At 42.3% G+C, this 21,225-nt stretch overlaps 1 protein-coding gene across 4 annotated transcripts in view; it reads right to left on the reverse strand.

Moving 5' to 3' along the window:
• Window positions 1-21,225, reverse strand: part of MARCHF8 (membrane associated ring-CH-type finger 8) — a 94,058-nt gene that overhangs the window by 56,134 nt on the left and 16,699 nt on the right. For 3 of the 4 annotated variants that reach the window (XM_084526086.1, XM_084526080.1, XM_084526079.1), the window contains one exon: window positions 15,732-15,910. In XM_084526086.1, the coding sequence (XP_084382212.1) occupies window positions 15,732-15,827 (96 nt within the window). In that variant the 5' untranslated portion in view covers window positions 15,828-15,910. Of the gene's footprint in view, window positions 1-7,027; window positions 7,083-15,731; window positions 15,911-21,225 lie in introns of those variants that run through there. The other variant, XM_084526083.1, reaches the window with a different exon arrangement.

The following is a 21,225-nucleotide window of genomic DNA, read 5'->3' on the forward strand; positions in this document are numbered from 1 at the left end:
GGAAGGAAAGAGGAGATAAGGAGATGGTAAGTATCACTGTTTCTTATCTGTGAATTTGCATGGCCATGCTTGTGCAAAGCCGCCCTGCTCCCCAGTTTGTGCAGCACTGCAGGGCCCATGCTACCTGAGACAGTTTCCAAACAAACAAGGCAGGAGGGAGCTGCAGCAGTCACTGAAGGAGCTAACACACTCTGATGTAGCAGATGTTTCTCCCAGCCTGTGTGTGTCTCACAGTGTTAGAAAGTGAGGGGTTTGTATCTATTTTTAATGAAATTAGCACCAGTGTTCAAACTCTCTCCTGAGCATGAACAAACACCACATAAAACCCCACACTTGCATGCGGCAGGCAGAAAGATAGCTGCACCAGCGGGTAGGAGCTGACTTTTGGCTGCTGCCTGTGCCCAGTTCAAGTGTTTGTCACTGCCACAGTAAAATTACACTTCTGCAGAGCACTATAATGGTGCCTTCCAAGGGCTGTGGGTGTCACTAATGCACCTACCAAACAAGAGTGAGATACAACAATACAGTCTGCAGATTTTTTTCCCCAAAAAGCGTTAAAAGACTAAAGGAAAAAAAAAACACACACACACAAAAAGCACTTCACACTAGAGAAAATCTAGTGATTGAACATGAAATGAAAAGGCCAAACAACTAAAGGGCATATTGAGCTTCCTGAATGGTTTTATTTCCCCTCACATCTACAGTTTTGGCTCCTTGTTCTGCTTTTTGGCCTCAGAAAACCATGCTGAGTTCAGAATAGCGGATTGCACACAAGTTCTGCCCAACATAACTACACATGCAGGAACTAGTTAAGACACTTTCACAACCATTTGAGAAATCTAAGGAAAAAGTAAAAAACAGAACTTTGTAATAAAGAGGAACTGCAAGAGCTTCCTCAGAACTTCTCCCATAAATAAATAAATAAACAAATGAGATCAGATTCAAACCTAGCAACAGCTGAAACCCACCTAAATATTGCACAAGATTTTAACAGAGAAGATGCAACAGACGTGGGGTCAGCGCTCTGCACTGAACACCTCCAAAAGTTCTGGTTATAAACCAGAACTTCAGACTTCAAGTTATTTGTGTTAATAAATGAACTGAAAAACAGCAGGGCCATGAAATCAGTTTATCTCGTCTGCTTTCCTTCACCCTGTAATCCATGGAGACTTGTCTGCGTGCCTCAGCCAGGTTTACTACAGGCAGCAAGACTGAAGCGAGTCTTCAGGTCCTTCAGTGATTGACTTTTTGTGTTCCAGTTGGTTACCCCACACCATCCTGGTGGGCTTTGCAGGGGCACCAGAGCCTGCAGCTGACTCATCGGTGGTAGACACGAGTAGAAAGGCACGGCAAGACCTTTGCTAGCAGAGGATGAACAGTAAGAGTGCATTTCAGAGGCAGACAGGGAAAACACATCTGGGTTTGGTTGGGTTAGGGCCTGGGGAACAGCACTTTTAAAGCAATTCCCTTAAAGGAGCAGCTGTAGAGTAGAGCAGCAACTAGAGTTAGGGAGAGGTCAAAGGGAAATCTTTAAGGGCTTTTCCTAATGGATAGCTATCTTCTAGCTGTTTTTACAGATGGGCTTATATTGCAAAGGTCACACTGAAACCAACAAAGTTGCCAAAACACTCAGACCCAGATATCGGAGCTCTTGAAAGCAAATATTTGTATCTGGAGAGCACGCCTAGCACATTCAATACATACTTCTGCTCTCTCCACATTAGTCAGTGACCCAAAACAGATCAGACCAAAGCCGAGCAAAAACACTGCACGCTTTGATGATGGCACAGCATGCTTTGAGCCCCTTCCCCAGCAGCTGACTGCATCTGTGCTGCTCCCAGAGGGTGCTGGGGCCATCTTGCAATGCCAGACAACTTGCCTGGGCATTTCACTCTCACCGGTTCTACTCACCTCACAGCAGCACAAGCTTCCAGTGGCTTCACTACATTTTTATTTTATTTAAGTATTTAGTGTCATGGTAGCCTCAGGGTCTCAGTGAACTCAGGCTTACACCATGCAAACACAAGCAAGAGTTACAGTCATGCAGTAACTTGGAGACACATATGAGGAAAGCTTCCCTGGCATCCTGAATGCCTGAATAATCCCAGAGACCTAAATACAGCTCTGGCAGGAGGGTGAGGACAGCAGGGGGATTGCTGGCAGTTCAGGGGCAGAACTGAGGACTACAACAAGGAACGCCTTCTGACAATAAGCAGCTGATACCAATCCTGACACAGAGAGGGCTGTGAAAATGTTCATATACCCAGGAGCAACAGCACTGATTCATGATCTTTGCTGTATTTGCATTCAGAAAGAAACAGGTTTATAGACAAAGGGATTTAAAAAAAACAACAGCAGGACATGGACGCAAAAGAGTGGGAACCAAAACTCAGAGTGGGACAACACAGCCCTACCACTGAGGACACGTACCAATTTCCCATGTAAACTATGGACACTTTAAGGGAGGGAAGGCTGTCTTGCTGGAAATGTGCTCTCCCCATCTATTTTTTTGCCAGCCTATCATCTCCTATTAACATTCCCTAGTAGCCTATTTTAGCCCACTGAAACTCCTACCTTTATTATGCCTGCAATGGTAGAGTGCTCCTGCCTCTAGCGCACCCCACAAGTTACAGCAGTCTAAGGTCAGATGCTGCCCAGCGCACAGCAAAGTATCTTTTTTTTCTTTTTGCAGTCTTTACATTAACTAGTTGCTATCCCTAGAAACATGCAAGTATTTGGAGACAGGAACAGAACAGTGCCTTCTCCAATTACCAGCATGAACTAACAGGATTCCATTTGACAAGAGCTGTAAGGAAGCCATATGTTATTAGAAGTATTTTCCACGGTAGATTAATAGAAACAATTCTGTTCAAGAGAAAAAATATCTCCATAAGAAGAGGAGCAATTCAGTCCAAGGTGTTTATGAAACTCTTACCTTACTGTTAAGTCTGCCTGGATTAGTATTCATTAAAACCATTCAGTTCAGATCACGATTTTGTGAGAAGCCTTCTGCAGTGCCTGATGACCCTTTGTAAAGGGCACAAGACAGCAAAGCTCTGAGTTAGCATAAGACGTCATTCTGCATCCAAGTGACAGAAAGGGACACTCGCTAGTCACAAGCATAACTGACATCAGAGAAGGAAGGTGAGAAGAGATGTTACCAAATGATCCCCGCTTCTTTCTTTAAATCTATGAATTTTTTTGAAGGCAGGTTACTTTACCAAGTAGAAGTTTACAACTGCTTTACATTATGTGATTTTCCTTCTAAAAATTAAAAGCAATACTAACAGAAAACATGCTAAATGGTTAAGAGATGCCTCCTGGCAAATCTGAAGTTGGCTTTGTTAATATACAATCAAATAAAGATCTTCCTACTGGTCCCACGCCAGGCATCAGTCAATATTTTCAATCATCATGTGGAAATTAATAAAAAATGTAGAAAAGTCACTGGCAGCTACATTTACAGGTGACACAAACCTTTGCAGGATGGTAAAAATGAAGAGTGTGACTGCCACTGAGCAACTGAAATTGATTTGGGGAGGGAAAAAAAGAACTCAAACTGTGTTTTACTTTCAGCAAGTCAGTGACACCAAACTGCAACTGCAGTTATACAGGCTTCGACCCATAAAGCTCCTGTACACTGAAGGATTTAGGACGTTGCAGTGAAGTAAGAACTGGAGATGAGAACCGGAACTGAGTTTAAGGACCAGATCAACGCAATTCGCCGCTGTGTTAGAGCAAGGAGGGATTGGTTTTCCCACTGAAACACAACACTGTCAAAGTAATGTGCTGGAGAACTAAGAGAGTACAGCAGAAGCAGCAACAAAACACTAACAGGAAATAAGTGTGGCTTGCCTTGTAATTGAGACTCTTGCATACGCAACTCCAGCATCCCAATCTTTCCTTTCAAATAGAAAGAGAGGGGGCAGAAAAGGATTTATTTTCCTGCCCCCAAGCATTTTTAAGGCTGCGGGAAACACCCTACTGGAGGGATTTAAGAACTTTATCTGTAAGTTTCTCTAAAAAGAGAAACCTAACTGGCTTGCAACAACCAATAGGTCCAAGAGCACAATTTAAAGCCTGTTTCAATTAATAGAGAAGGAGGCACCAACAACTAGCTACTAGGAGATAGAGACAGATAAACTCAGAATTAAAAACATAGAAAATACAAGGCAGGTATGGTTTCTGTAAACTGTGATGGTGGTTGGCATGGAAACAAACTACCAACTAAACTGGAAGATCTACCCCTTTGTCTTCAACTCAAGGCTGGAGGCTTGGCTAAAGCTCATCTTCTTACCAAGAGTTACAAGCTTAACGTACATTGCATCTGGTTAGTGCTGTAACAGAGGTCATTGCAAGTCAGATGTGACCATCCCTGCTGGCCTTCAACATCAAAAACTTCAAAGAAGTCATTAAAATAAAACAAGGCATTCTCAACCTGACTGTGGGAAAGGGTTTGGTGGTGGAAGGTGCTGCAGACTTCAGTTTAAAGGACAATCAGTCCTTTATTAGCAATGCCTAGAAGGACATAAATATATTTTTATTTTATGTTCTACTTTACGTCATAAAAAATTCAACTAGAATAGATTTTAAAATACAAATCTGTACTCCAGCATGCCTTTCTCTCTTCCATGTAAGCCAGCATCTATTATTATTGTATGATGATAATGATTTTTTACTTGATAACTTGACACAATGTAAGCCCAATAAACAAGGTTTTCATATTAATCACAGAAGAGAACCAGTTCTGTTCTATTCCCAACTGTAATGGAAGAGGGTACCTTGCATTAGTTTAAGCACAACGTAACACTGGAAGTACCCAGTGGCCCTAACTGGTAAATGTTTCTGTGATGTACCCTAACACTCCCCTTTTAAGTGCTTAACCTAAAACAGCTTTGGTTTAAAGCTTACAGGTACTCAGTAGCTGTGCTTCTCTTTTCCCGAGTATCCTAACCTGGGTATCTGAAAACAGAGCATCCTATTTAGGGGGTCACTTCAACATTTCTTCCTGTGGATGTTTCAGTAACTCCAGTGGCTCTACAGTGCCTGATGCTTGTCTGCAGCCAAAAGGGAAGTTGCACAGGATTTCATGTGTTATAAATCTATTTAACTGCTGTTATATTCATCAGCTCATAGAAATTAAGATGCAAAAATTAGTGAACGTTTCACTTGGTTGACTACAAGCCTGCCTTGCAATCTTTACCCAAATAATGTGCTTTCTGCCATTCACATTACAGTAAACATAGCTACAGAGGACTGGAAACTGGGAGGTAGGGGAGAGCCCCTGTATTTCCTATTCTCTGGAGTCAATCAGAAATTTCCACTGTTGTGCATAAAAACTGAAACCAAAAACCGTCAATGTAGCTACTTGCTGAGTAAAAATGTAGTGATTTTTCAAGCTGATCAATCCAGAAACCTATTCGTCTGGCATCTACTGGTTGGGAATAGTTATCAGAAATAGGCAGGCAGACAACTGCCAGTAAAGAAACCTCACAACTGGTATGGGTTTTGTGCATCCAGTCAGAACTGACTAAGTTTCCTGTTCTGAAGCTTTCCATTATGGAAAAGCTATCAATCTATGTTAAAATGCTGTTCCCTTGAGCACTTTAAAGGGAAAAAAAAAGTAAATCAATTGACTTTTTTGGGGGGCTCCTGTCTCCAGTTCCTAGGAAAAGGATGATCTCGTATTTCCTTTAAGAATTCAGTGCCAATCCCTAATTCTGAACAACGAGGTCGTGGGATTTAAACTATAATTTAGGAAGAAGAAAGAAAAGCTAAACAAAATATTGCAGACTGACAATTTCCATGGGCTGTATAGTCAAATCTGATATCAACATTCCCGTGGGGCCTTGGAGAATTTACAGACACGCCTACTTACATCTGCCCTGGAAAGACAGCAGTAAACTGTGGGAATTACAACTTTTTATTCAGTACAGCTACTCCTCAAATTCTAGAAGATACACGTGAGATATGTATCTGGCTCTGGTTTCCGGCAAGCATCTTTACCTCTGTTTAAGAGAGGTCAACATCCCCCCACGGGGAAGCAGAAGTCTACACGGGAGATTATACACAACAGATCAAACTTGGTAGCCACCTCTGAAAGGAGTCCTGGTACAGGCTGAAAAGCTATCCTGAAATAGCTTGAAAATAAAAAGGGACAGCATGGCATGTCATTCTTCTAAGTCACTTCTTATTTTCCTAGTAACTAAGTACAGAAGAAACTAAGGCCTAGTCCTCAAGGCCAGGCTGGATGGGGCTTGGAGCAGCCTGTACTGGTAGGAGGTGTCCCTGCCCATGGCAAGGGGTTGGAACCAGATGGTCATTAAGGTCCCTTCCAGCCATTCTGTGATTCTATGAAAGACTAATACACTGGCTCAGAAAACTGTTGTTCAGAAAAAAAATAACCAGCTTCTACACAGATTTGTGGTGTGACGTGGAGCAAGCTCTTAACGTCCACCCTTGCCAGCTCTACAGAAACTTATCTATTAATGTAATAGCTCGTATAAAGCTCCACCTGCAGAAAGGTCAATTATTTCGTTGCAAAAAGATTTCCATGACTAACAGAAGGTCAAGGAAAAAACATCCACGCCTGCCTGCCAGTGAGCGTACATCCTTCTGCTGCACACGACCTCTCCTTCCCAGACTCGTTTCCTCACCCGCCTCATGAATCAGGCCAGCTTCAACCACGCTCACGGGGCTCAGCATCCCCAGGAGCCGTGATCTCAGGTATGCGGAGGTGTTCCTAATGTTCATCCTGCGTTCTCACTTCCCCTTATGATCAAGCCTGCTACTTCTGTTGCTGAAATGCCTCCTGGACTGGCCTTGCCACTTGAGATCACCTCTTTCCTGAGCTAGCCTTGAGGCTGCACGGCACTCAGAACTCAGCCCTCAGCATCTGCTCGGTTCAATGCTGTGACTCCAAAACTATACAATAACAAGTGCACCTGAGCTAAGAATAGCATCTCAAGGATTTTTTCCCCATATATCACCTGTTCTGCAATCTTCCCGTCTACTGGCTGTCACCCACCTCTGTTTGCATCCTCAGGCAGGCAGAAATCTGGTACTCCTGGAGCAGCAGAAAATCCTGTGGATAAATTAAGTGTGTGTGTGAGGGGGAGGTATTTAATTATGTGTTGCCTGGCTTCCTGGCCGTACTGAAGCTTATCCAAGAAGGTTGCAATGAAGGATAAACACAGCACTGGTACAAACAAACCCAGAGAAATATGGTTAAGATAACTGTAATTAGCTAATATGCCAAATGATGCACATTTTCCTTCCGGGTAGCTGGGCACACTGGAAATCTGCATCTCCAAACCCACCTTTGATATATCCTTAAGTTATACAAAAAATAAGATGTATGTCACAATTCTTTGCTACAAGCTTCCTGAAAAACCTGAAATGTAAGATAGAAATTTAATACTGAAAATGTTCTAATGTTAACACTATATCCAAACCTGCTTCCAGATGCTCTCAGAATCTAAGGACGTGAATATCCAAACTAAATGCACACACTTGTGGTTTCACTGACAGGTGCATAATGTGTGTGCAGTGCGTTTAGTCACACAGTCTCCAAGTATTGCCTCCAGGAACACCATGCACATGCTGCACCCTCGAAGAATGTGCCAGGAGCACACAGCATGTACATAGCACAAAGGCTAAGCCAAATTTTGCAGGCATGAGGGCAATCCCCTCCCTGATCCACAAAGCCACCTGTCGTCAGGTCCATGAGGAAACTGATACATCCTGCATTCAAGGATATGAAATAAATATAAAAGGGCTACTTCCACTCATTTGCATTAACATCAAAGTAGTGCTCATTTACAAAAAAAGAGAGAACTGAGTTGTAAATTAATATAAACCTCCACAAGTACATGATCCCATTCTTCCCTTTATCTTTGAGGGTAACAGAATTCAGTTCTCAACTGACAGAAAATGGAATTCTGAATTTCAGCCACTAACCTCATAAAAACACATTTGGGATTGCTCTGTAATAATAATAAAAAAAATCCACGGTCTTTCGGCTGTCATGAAAAAATCTCCTTAGGTGACTTTCTAGAACAGCAGCAATGTAAACTAGCAAAGAGAAACATGTGGTTTTAATGGCAGATGAGAGACCATTGCTTCTGGGACTGTGAGAAGCTGAATGGATCCCAAAGGTGGATTTTGTTTCCAGGTGTGAGGACTCCTGACTCAGAAGGCCACAGTCCTAAGAGGTTTGCTTCTCTGCTCTTTGCAGAAATCTATTTCTGAAGAATGAAGTGGATTTTTTTGTCCCTCCTCTGCCAGCAAGAATTCTTCATAAATAGCATAAAGGCTATGCAGAATTACTTAAAGTCAGAAGTGCAAATCTAAGGCCACATATAACTTTTCAGAAAACTGGGGTGGGGAGTTTAAAGGAAAATCAGCAACTTGAATGCCAAATGCAGCTTTGAAAAATCCGGAGTACAAATACTTTAAGGATACTCTACCACTTTATGCCTCCCTGGCACAATTTTTTATCTAGGCTTTGTTCTTCTCTCTCTCAAAAAAAGCTGAAAACACAAGATCCAACCCACTTCAAGTATTTCATCAAGTAAAGAAACAGACCTGTCTGAAAAAGCAAAACCAAAGGCACTCACTACCTATCAATGCATGACGCAAAACATGTTACAGGGGGAAAAAAGAAAAAACAAACAAACAAGTCCCTGCATTTCTGGTTCTCTCATTTACAGAAATTGCCTATAATAAACAAAGAGCTTTAAAAATCATTCTGCAAGAAGCTTGCTTGACAGCATCACTTTCAATAAACAGCATAGCCCCTGGATAATGAAAATCACTGTTAAGTATGTTTAGGGCCTTGACCCATGTCTTTATGGAACTGCAATGGTTTCAGTAGTACTCTGCCCCGACACATACATTTATATGCAGATACAGCTCAGTGTGGCATCATGGCTGACACACATTTCATAGAAAGCAAAGAAACAAACATGCTTTTGCCAGGGAAGAAAAAAACCTCCAGGATCACGAATACCTACAAACCACTGACTAAATGCATTTGGCTATCACACAATTAAACAGTGCCAGCATTCCTTCTACCAAATTTTCTTTTTCTAAAATGACGCTCAGCTTGTGGACATGAACTGCAAATGAAAACTAGACAGAGATTGTGTTAATATCAGAGAGCTGGTTTAAGGATTCAGGTTAATGCAACAGCTACAGATGATAACAATTAACTATAAGTTTCTGGTCCTGAGACACCAAAGCAAGGATTTCTCATGCAGTAAGCAGACAAAAAGTCAAAACTGAGACTGTGTGTAAATGAATATAATTACAGGCAATCAGTGAAACCTGAAACTTTGAGTTTCTTCTCTGAAGTATCACTACATAAAATAAAACTCTGCTGTATCAACTGCTGCTAGTTTCTGTAATGTCTACTGAATTTTTAAGATCTTTTTCCTCTTCTCCCAAATCCCTTTCAGAAACCACTTCCCACAGTTCGCCTTTCATAATTCAGCTCCACTCAGAAGCCATCTGCTCCTTTCCTCACACACACGCTACGCACACTCCAAGGCGAGCACAATACAGAATCTAACTGCGTGATCTCACTTTTTTTTGTTACGACTGCTCGAGTGAGAGCAGCTTCCTCTCTTCCTCCTCTGCTGTCAATTTTTCTGGGAAGCTGCGTGCTCCTGCATTCAGCTCCCAAGAGCAGGCCTGCAAAGACAAGCTGCTCATCCTGCACTCAGCACAATGAGTGCAGAGGGCACTTACGGGGATTTCAGAAGGTCACAGTCAACTGACTGCAAAGTGTCTCTCTTGCAACACAGCCATCTCAGAGGACAATTACTTCTGGCTCCTCAGCTTTTATCTGTAAACCTAACGCCCTTTCCTAGGCTTCAGTCAGCGGTGCCAGCCCTCTTTCACAGACAGCAGGAAGGATAGTGTCAGCACTGAAGGGACTTGCCCAGTTCCACCTAGCAGGGTGGGAAGAGACTAATTAAATCCCAAATTCCAGACCAGTGGTTTAATCCAGGCCTGGCTGCACTCAGTGCACTTCCTGCCAGCTTTCCAGGTACCATGCTCAAGGGGGAGGTCAGCGGTGCTCCTGCCAGTAACACAGGGGTGAGAAGGAAGCCCTGAAGCTGGCAAATGATGGAAGCAGTGGCAAGCGCCCATGAGGAGAAGGAAGGCAGGTGAGGGCAGAAGCACCACCTCCAAACATCAAGATGCTTGTAGCAATAAAGAAATACCCTACATCCCAACGTCTGCAGGTTTAATGCAAAAACTGGGGTTTGATGCGAGGCTCAGCTGTCATGACAAGCACAAGGACCCTCCTAACAACAGGAGAGATCACAGGCAGAGGGGCGTTGAAGTATTTACCTGTGCTCCCGTGGAGAAAAGAGAGGTGTTTGGTGTCAAGCAGTCTCTCAAACAATTTTTCTACAGTGCTCCTCAGTAGAGTGTTTACCTGCTGAGTGGGAGTACATTCAGCACGTGCTTCTATGTAAACAGGTACTAATATGTCAGAAGAAGTCAGTCTGTGTTAGCAAAGAAATCAGTCATGGAAATCCGACTCTCAGCATGACAGCATCACTGCAGGGGTAGAACTCAGACAGCTGCCTGAACAACTGCCTCCATCATCTGATGTACTCTCAAAAACACGAGGTCTGGAAAGTGTTCCTACCTGCTCAAATACCGCAGAAAAAAAAAAAAAAAAAAAAAAAAAAAAAAAAAAAAGCATTTTCACTGCAGCTCCTCAGGTATGCTTCTGTCACAGGCTGGCTGTTATGTCAGCTAAAATGTGTTTAACTGCAACTTTTTAAAAAGGAAGTGTGATAGGAAGTGTGATGTTAGCTTTTTCCAAGAAAAGCTTTATGATCCACTGAAAAACACACTAAGTAAGAGCCAAGGTTTGTATTGCCAGGAAAGGATTTTGCAATTCCCCCTTTGAAGGTAAGTTTATAAGCCTCTCTACAGCAAGAGAGAAGTTTTGCTTCCCACAGAAGAGTTAAAATATACTTGAACAAGAAATCTTCTGTAGTTAACTGGTTTCTATACGAAGTGAATTTAATAAAAGAAAAATGCCAGAGACAGTGTTAATATAGTACATAGCTACACATAAACACACAGATCTTGGTATAAGAATAATGAGGGGAGAAATTCTCAGAGGCTTCACAGCCTGGCTGCTTAATAACTGGTTTAATTCAATGGAGAAGCAAAACTAAGCACACACTGCCTTACAAATGCAGAAGTATTTGAATCAAGTTCAGGCAGACAGAGCCCACATACACAAAGTCCAAAGAGTGCCTCTGTACCTTGAGAACAATGTAAGAGCTCACAAAGCATCATGCTAGACTCAACAACACAAAGCATTCACCTTTTATTACATTACTGATCTACAACTAAAAATTCGTGCAAATACATCTATTGCCTCTCTTTTTTTTTTTTTTTTTAAAGTCCTTCTTTTCCAGTAAGACATGGCTTATGTGAGTTATTAGGCTACAGTGCTTTTCCTGTTATAGAATGCAAGAGATCGTTAAGAAGACAGAATAAATTTAGCAAGACACAGCACAATGCACTTCTTTCATCATAATTTCAGCCAGACAAATTGGGTAGTCATAGTACCTGCAAGACAACAGCTTTGAGAAGCACCTGGAGATATTTGAGATTGTCAGAAAATCTCTGCTAAGCACATAGCAGCCAGTAATTATTTCACAGCACTCAAAGACAAGAAAGTAGCTCCTCTGAGAACAGAAAACAGAAGGGAGTAGCATATTTATCTGCTTCTGTGGTCTGTCTTTGCTACATGACCTTTGACAGCAATTCAGTATTTCTTCACGAGTCCAGGCCATTGTGCACCCAAAGTGATTTGCACCAGCATCTCCCATTCAGACACCGACCCAGTCCACTCCAATCTGTTTATGAGATCTGTGGAGATCACAGCACACAAGGTCAGTGCTGTGAAGTTACTCAGATTTTTAGAAGAGCCGTGTAAAGAGCTATTCCTCAAGGAGCTTCATTCACCACAATAACTTTTACCAACAACTCGTGTTGTACAAAACTCTCCAACAGGCAATGCTCCATCACAAGACAATACAAAAGCAACACCTTAATCACATGCCAGCATCAGTGCCCCATATTCATTCCAAATGCTGAGGGCTGTTGGCTTTGGGCTAGGCAACATCACTGCCAGCACAATGCTCACCAAATGGGCAGGGTGCGTTGCACCTCACAAACAATAGAGCAACTCTCCCTTAAATCAGGTAGGTATGAAGCTATTCCCAGTGAAGGATAAGTAAGAAGCTAATGGTTGTTATTATTAGCTCTTAAAGCTAACAGTTCATCTGAGTTAAATGCAAGAATAATAATCCCTTTATGACCTTCTCCATTTTTACTATGAAAAGGGACAAAGTTTCATCCAAGATTGTTGTTAACCAGTTTTCAACTATCCTAAACCTTGAAAACTACACTAATTGGAATAAAATTCTACCAGGCTCCTCTATTATTAAGTATCCCTGACTTCTAAGGTCATAATGCAGAAATGGTAGGCAGGTGGTAGACATGCCCAGGGACTACAGATTATCCATTTTAAAAACTGTTGTGCAATAATGGTGGTGAGGATTTCTTGCTTTTCTTCACTGTTAGTCCCAAATCATTAGTCCAGAAAACTTGTTCTTGTAGCAAGGAAAACTATTACTAAAACCAGTCAAGCCTTAACCTGAAATATCGAAGCTATATCTTGACCAGAAGCAAGAGAGAAAGAAGAAACACTAAAAGATCTGAACTATTCAGCTGGAGAAAATTTCCTCTGCACTTCTATTACAAATGTAATATGGAAAATTAAACACATCTATATTCACAAAACATAGAAGAATAGGATATAAAGCATCTTCCTTCTGGGGAATAAGTCAAACACAGACTTTTCAAATACCAGCAAAGTTCCCTCTCTAGACACATACGTGTTTCATTTTCTGCTGTTGTACTTCTTCAACCTTTTTTTCTGACAGGCTCACTACAATGCAGGTACAGACAAGCTAATGGTCTGGTTTGAAATATCAAGTTCCCAAAGGAAAAGTAAATCAAAACAAGAATAAAAGCAAGAAAAACTTTTGATCTGCTAGCTGACATTATACCTTTATACACTTTGGTTTTAATCAGAGCTTGGTAATAGACAAGGCAGATATGTACAGAGTCTGCTCAGACTACAAAACACATTAACCTGCACTTGGTCAAAAAAAAAAAAAAAGAACTTGGTATAATAAAGCAAACCTCCATATTATCTGCAAAAAAGTAATGTTGGTTTTGATTGTGATTTGAGGTTTGTTTGATTTTGCTCAGATTGGCAAGTGGCTTTGTAGAACTCACAACTTCTTAAGACCACAGTGTACACAATGTGTACACACTGGTTTGAGGTGCTCACTGCTATTCCTACATAGAGAGGTATTTCTATTACATAAAAAAGGTAACGTTAAGAAAGTTATGGTATTGGAAAACAAACTGTTAAATGTTTTACTCACTCCCCCCAAAAATATGATATATTTTCATAGATATCCATGTGAAAACTGTGTCTATGTCAGCCACAACATGGAAAAATAATTGTAAGCTGTGTTACATAATGAAAAGTTGCACTGTTGAAATTGGAGAGTATCGATGTTACACTGAATTTACAATAAACTTACAAAACTGAAGCGAAAATGCCTTCTTTCTCAGTTTTGCCTAGTGTCTTTTCTCTTGCATCAACTGCAGATGTTATCCAGGACACAAAAATCATCTACTACTGCTCAGTACAGTTCGCTCAATACAGAATCATGCTCTGCATCTTGCAGTGGTTTCTACCTCAAATGTAGGCATTTTGAAGTGCTTAAAAGTGTCAGCAATGATCCACAGTTTCATTTTCTTGCACTCTATCTCCCCTTTACCTTAAATATAAGCAAAACTCACAGTCATGGCCAGCAGGTCCTGATAGCATCCAAGAGTTGACAGCGACTCTGATTAGCAAGTGGCCTTGGATGTGCTCACCAATGCAGTATGAAAATTTAACTGGATTGGTCAAAGTCAACACATTAACAACCTGACTGCTCTCCAGCTCATTTATTAGATCCAATGTTAAAGGTTAACACCAGAAGTAAGGCAGTTTCCAGGAGAGGGGAAGAATGAAGAGGGGACAGCACGTTGCCCGCAGTGCCTGCTGTGTGCTGAGGGTGGTGGGCTGCTCACCCTGAGCTCCTGCAGCAGGTCTGGCAGAAGAATGGACACTTGGGATTGAACAAATATACTAATGGAGACAGGAAGGACAAGATTTGGGAAACAAGAAGTGTTTCCAGGTTAGTCTCATTTATTCTTTGTATAGTCTCAACCTCTATTATTTTCTCCACAATATTTCACATATTTAAAGCAGCAGCTTTTTCCAGTCCTGACTGTAATACTCTGTTCTGTTTTAGATGTCACAGATGAAAGTACAGTGGTGGCCTGGTGAGGAAAACAACAATCAACCCTTCAATGAGTTACCTCCAAGAAAACATATAGAAGGTTTGTTAACACTGAGGTTGCTGTGTCAGAAACAAACAGGTTTAGAAAGAGACTTGGGACTCTCACTTCTGGGCTTGGGGCATGTTGAAATAGTCGCCATGAGTTGTTCTCATCCAACTGGCCTCTCAGTTCGCATGACCCTACTGGAGGGAAGCCAGTTCACAGAACTGCTGTGTATTTGCAGAGTGACTGTTTCACGCTCTCTCAGCACACAGAGTTTCCATATGGGAGGGAACCAAAACGAACAAAAAAACCCCTCTTACCCAGAGAGCTTCCCAGCACAGTCACAGACTGCCATTAGCGCTCTAAGTGGAGAGTAAGAGATCCAGCAGACACCTAAGAAAAGATGCCTCACTGACTTAAAGCACCTCAGCTGTGAAGACAACTTCTTCAAAAGCAGTGTTGCTCCAGCCTACCTGGATTCAGGAGTCCAGGTAATTAATTACTCATCTATGAATCTGAAGGGCTAGTCTAAACATCAACTAAAGTGTGATGCACACCAAGATCTTTGGGCTTGACCAAAGACACAGCCCAGGGGTTAAATAAGGTTGACACAGAAAGATCAGACACAATATGCCATCATTATTTTTTTAAGTAGTCTATTAATTAAATTCTGGTAGGCTTCAGATATTTTTCCATTCAATTTCTCTCTAGCACCACAAGACCTCAAAATGATTTCACTCAAGTTTCACTCCCAAGTTAAGAATACAAACCATATCTTCAGGAAACACCACAGCAAATATACACAGAGGTGTATATTTCCTTTCTTACAATACTCCAGTCAATATGAACCATGACATGGCTACTAGATGCTGCAAAAAAAAACAGAATGTATGGCTGCATGTAGGAGTTCATACTCCATAATATTTTGCTCTTCAAAAGGTAAAATACACCTGGTATAGCTTTCATGACAGCGTTACTAGACCTGTTATACAGAACTCCTGTGTGCCTTGAACTGTTATGCAAAATCAAAAGTCAGTTTCTGTTTTGCTGAAGTTATTCAGCAATGAGTTCTAGTTTTTTGCAGCCAGCTGCTTTGAAATGGCACGTATTAGAATGAAGAGATAATTAGGTAACATTCATTTTCACTAAGAGCAGTAACCATGTAAGGAGCTGGATCTTTGAATCAGAATTGAGTCTGATTCTGATCATAACTGTTTAGTAACTTGTAGCATTTTATGTTCAGACATATGCAACTTTCACAGGAAGTTATCTGACATTACCTGTTCTTCTTTTTCTTTGGTCTTGCTCCTGGAGACTCTGGAAGAGGTAACATCCTGAGCTGGAATGACAGAGATTTGATGCAGTGGCATGTTCATCACACCGCCTTGTTTGGTCCAATCATTTACAGGAAGGAGGCTTGAAGGCAGCACTCATTCAGTGCCATTGTCAGGCCTTGCACCTAAAACAACAACAAAAAAACATGATGTTAAAGTAGCTTGAAATGCAATTATTTCTAAACCAAAGCTAAGCCATCAAGTAAACCAAGGTGCACCTCCTTCCCTCTGGTTTCTGAACAGGAAATAGTTCTGTGCGTTGGCTGGGTGAGAAAAGACACAGGACTTTTCAGGAGCCGGTACCTGACAGGTCAGAGCACAGTTTATGCAAATAATTAAGTAAGTTATCAACAGTTCTGGAAGTGGTCCCAGAGCGGGACAGAGGGCAAGGCTCAAGCTTGAGCATGCGTAGATAGAGAGGAGGAGAATGAGCAGCTCTCCCTGCTGAGCAGCCAGAGCGTGCTACCTGGAGGTACAGAAAGCAAAGCCGGCATGGGCAGTTTCTTGAGCTGCCAGCTTCACCACACCAGATCAAAGTGCTTCAGAAACAGTCCTGAATGAGGCTGAGTGCCATGGCTTTATTTAAAAACACTCTGGTCTGCATTTGGCTCCTGACATTCATTCAAATATGTACCAACAACAGGAAGACACGTTATGTTAGCTTATGCTTTCTTAGGGTCATTGGAGAATATTATAATCCAAATCCCTTGCTAGGAATCAGAATCCACTGGATTACATATTTTTCCTCCCCTCACTAATACAACTGTACACAGAGGAGCATTACTCACAAGAAAGACAGTAATAGATATAAATTATCCAAATTTGGCAGCTGTAATCTGAAAGGCATGCATAATTAGCCATACCTTTTATTAAATTAGCAAAGTTGCATTAAATACAAAGCCTTCTGAAACATGTAGGATCATGGAGTGTTTAATTGGAACCTAACCTGTTGCAAATTAGAAACAATCAATTGTGTTTAAGGAAAGGATTAGAGAGGAATTAACACAGGAGGGACTATATAAGTGGGGCAAAAGGATGATGCATTGTTCTTCTGTTTCCATAACAGATCAACTTTTTGTTTGCTCATGAATCTGTCCCAGCAGAAAACAAGGACTAAATAGCCTATATATTACGCTGCTAAACAGTTTGGAAGAGGTATAAGCCAGCACTTAATGTATACCCTTAGCACATAGGGCACACATTTCTTATTGAATATTTATTTAGCTTTAGGTTTTAAAGATAGGCCAAACTTCCTAGGTTCTTGATTCTGTGAAAGATGCTGGCCTGGTCCAGTCTTATTACCATTAGGCTCCACAGGAGTCCTGCATGATCTTTGACTGCTTTTGATTAAATAGGGAAAAATATACTACATATCGCAAGGCACTTTATGCAGGGAATGATAGCTCAGCATCCTCTTTCCACTGAGGGGGAAAAGAGTAACCAGAGGTCATACAGAAAGTCGCCAGCAAAAACAAAGGCAATGCCTGCTGCTTCCCAATCACACACTCCATTTGCCCATTAGAGCGCTCAGCCAAATTCAAGAGCGTTCCTGACACCTGGTCAGGATTTTTATTACTTTCAGTGCCAAGACAGCACATCATAACGCATTCATGGAAGCTTTGAAGGCAATGCCTCCATAACTTCTAGACACCACTGATCTTAACAATAAAACACATCTATATGCATGAATAGGCAACAAGGACACTTCCTTATTGGATGACAGAGGGAAACATGGAACTTATCAGCACGACTGTAAATCAGCTCTAGTGAAAAGAGAAAAACCCTGAAACTCACTGGGTCCTCCACAACTGTTTAGTTTCATCCTCTAAAGGAGCTGATCCATAAGTGCCAGGAGGAGAGATAATCATGGGCTGAATCAGGAATAGCAAACTGAAGTAAACAAAGCAGGAATGGAAGGTATTTTCCCAAGAAAACATAAGGAAATGAAATCCAGAGAGCGTCATGCTCCAATGAAAATATGTCAGGTAACGTGTTCTGTGCTACTGCCAGCAACGGCTGAACCAAGGGGGAGGAGGGCAAGGAGACAGACCCTGCTCTGTGCCCCCCCGAGAAGGGTCCTGGGCTTGCAGGCAGGGGCATTTTATTACCATAAAAAGAATAAGGAAACTTATTAGAAAACACAGCTAAACCCTCCTGATTATGACAAACACATCAGACCAGTTTTTCTGCAGGTACTTCGAGGATAGCACGTGTTAGAATTCTTTGCCAGAACCCAACCAGCAGATATAATCCAATTAGATATTCAAAGACGATGTGAAACAGCCCTCCGCTGGTAAAGTAGCCTGGCAGACACTCAATAAAGCCTGCCTTTGTTCAAGTGGAGCTTAGAAAAAGCTCTAAACTTACCCAGATGCCACACAGTAACATCTCCAGCCAGAAGGGACCCTAACAACACACAGACTCAAAGCCTGTTGGTCTCAACCTGAAGCACCTTAGCTCTGCAGTGCTAATTAAAGGATAAAGTTACACGAGTCAAGAGACCATCTGCAGTAACCAAGTGCAAACAGACCAAGTGCCAGAAAAGCAACGCCACTCAAAAAACACAACCAATTGAAGCAAGCTCTGTGGGATCTTTTCCCACAGCTAAATTAACACCAAGGGCTCCCTGACCCAGGGGGGCGAGGAGCTGGGCACCTGGGAACAAGGATTTAAATTTCAGGCACGTCAAATGGGGGACCAGCCAGAAAGGTTCCCCAAGCAGGCAATGCTAAGGCTAGGGGACTGCTCCTAGTTGCTCCCTTCCATTCAGGATTTGCAGCTGTAAGTAGTACTGTGCAGATAGCTGTTCAAGCCCTCTCTCGTACAGCCTAAGCAATCCTTTATTGCTGCAGCACCTCTCCCCACCTACCCAACAGCTGAGCACACACACCCAGGCAGATAACACGTCTACTTCCTCCTCCTTGTGCAGGATCCGTCTCACAAACCCCACACACGAGGGAAGCCCCATGACCATTCGTATAGGTGTCTTGTTTGTGGAGGAAGGACTTTCCAGCTCCATTTTGCCTGGAAAGCTGAATTAATCATGGAATGGCAGGAAAGGGAGAGATAGGGCACATGCACGAGCCAGGTCCTGTAAGCAGCGCAGACATTTGCCTGCAAAGGATGAGGGATCCTGTTCTCCTGCCCCCAGGGCTGGTAACATATCATTCACTCTAAGAAAATACTTAAAGAAAACCTCTAAGGAGTTTGGGCATTCAGCAAACAATAATGAGCTAATCCTGTTTTCATAGCTGGACCCATGAGAGCGTTCTTTACTGATACTGCCAACAGCCTGTAAGCCACAGCCTGCTGCTCGTGCCCCAGGCTTCCCACCAACCTGTCCGGGACACAGGGGAAGCCCTCCTGTCCCCCCATCCACAGCCATACCAGTTCCTGCAAACTGGATTCCAGCGATGCTGCCAACTGTGGAGAGCCTTCAGAAACCAGAATCATTTCAACAGAGAAAATCCTGGCCTCAGAGTCCCCAAGACAGCTCTCAACAGAGGGATGATTTCACCCAGGTAGCCCAGTTCTGCTCTCTGCAGGGCATGCAGACAGTAACTAAAAACACCAGCAGACACCTGGAACCACTTCAGTTGTAATGCTCTGCCCCTCCTTACCTTGCTAGAACCATGGCAAGATCAGTAAGATTCAGAGGGAATGAGACTAAGTCTTTTAAGGTACTCCAGAAGAAAGGAAGGAAAAGCATGTGCATGAGGAGGGCCTGGCAGGCTGGGCACACCCCAGGGCAGTTCAGTCTCCTGATGGCAACAGAGCATTACATTCCTTTCAGTCACCAGCATTAAGTACATGAGAGGTGACAACTGACAGCAACAGGTAACCTCACCATGGCAAAAGCAGCTGGGAGACCATTTAAAGCCCCGCTTCCATCATCTACCCCATCAGGACCTTGCTGACAAGACAAGAACACATCAGCCATGAGGTGAGCCCTAATGCTCTGCAAATTCATGGCCTGCTATGGCAAGAAGTGCCACTGGAAGAAGCAAGGCCGATGTTCTGCTGTCCGCTACCCAAAGCAACTTTTCTATTACATGTTCCGAAATAAAGGCTCAACAGCTCCTTGCCAAAGATTCCCAGCTAGACTGTGGCAAGAGAACACAAATGCTGGTTTCCTGTTCGTGGTTTAGTATCTAGCAGAATCTAAAAATCTGGTCATTTAAACATTAGGTCATTTAAACTTCAAAGTCCACCACATTCGGTTGTTACACAGCCTATGTTGGAGACCTCCAAGAGAAGCTCTAGTGCTATAGTAACAGTGGCTGCAGATGTTCGCAGGCCATACCGAAATGAAAGCATCCTGTGGATGTATGTAGGTGTGCACACATGCTTTACATTGACCACAGGAGGAGAAAAAGAGACTCACATTTCTGTTGTTTTACTATTTGAAGTATAATAGATGCTCAGGATTACAAAAACAAACAACAACAAAAAAAAAACCACCAACTTCCTATGCAAGAAAGACAAACCCTGTAACCTGCACTGTAAGCAAAATATGAAGCAAGAGGTAACTAGAAGGAATTTCATCTGCGAGTTGTTCCTGACTGTTTGCTCCAAGGCTTCTGATACTTTATTCAATTCCCTTAGCCCCCATTGATGGCTGTGAGTTGTATCACATAGGTCAGTGGTCTGATAATCTTTGGGAGGATGGGCAAGTTAAAAATAAAGAAACAGATCACTGCTGTCCAGATAATCCAGACACTGCGCAGCACTGTGTTATGCCACAAATACCCTGCCTCGAAGCTGCTGAAGTCCATAGAGCTCAGGGGATGCACTGGCTGCAGGGTGGAAAGTGCTGCCCTGAGGCTTGGTGGAACACCAATGTGAACTGTGATCTTCTAAAACTTCCCCTCTGCACAGCACGAAAAACAACCAACCCAAACAGGAATGGAAACCCTCTGAAAAACACCCTCTGACTACTGCAAGATGGCATAATGCTTATTTTAGGTGAGACTGGAAATAATCTATTAATGCAGCTTTGGAATCTGTTTTTCTACTGAAGGCCTTGATGAAGTTCCCATAAGCATAAAATTTTATCCTCCCCCCCGAAGTTAGCAGAAGCACTCATCCAGTGAATTTAGCAAATGCCTGTGTGCATCTTACTTTGCTTACCTACCTTGACATTTGAACTGGATAGGGCTTATATCTACTTTCTATACAATGTATATTCCATATTTGTAAATACTTCCAATCCTATTAGCTTGTGTTGGCTCTAGTTTCAAGCTTTTATTTATTTTATTTTGAGCTTGTCAGGACTCCTCCCCTACTAATGTGGCTTACATAATTCTTTTCCAGAGATGACAGATGTGCATCTTCAAAAAGAGGATCCTGCATCTGCGTTTCATTTTGTTTTACTGTAGTTCAATCAGTACTTTGTTAACAGCATCATTTAAGAGATGTCATCATGGTTTATGTACTTCAC

The sequence above is a fragment of the Aythya ferina genome (assembly GCF_964211825.1).
Source record: "Aythya ferina genome assembly, chromosome: 7".
Taxonomy (NCBI): domain Eukaryota; kingdom Metazoa; phylum Chordata; class Aves; order Anseriformes; family Anatidae; genus Aythya; species Aythya ferina.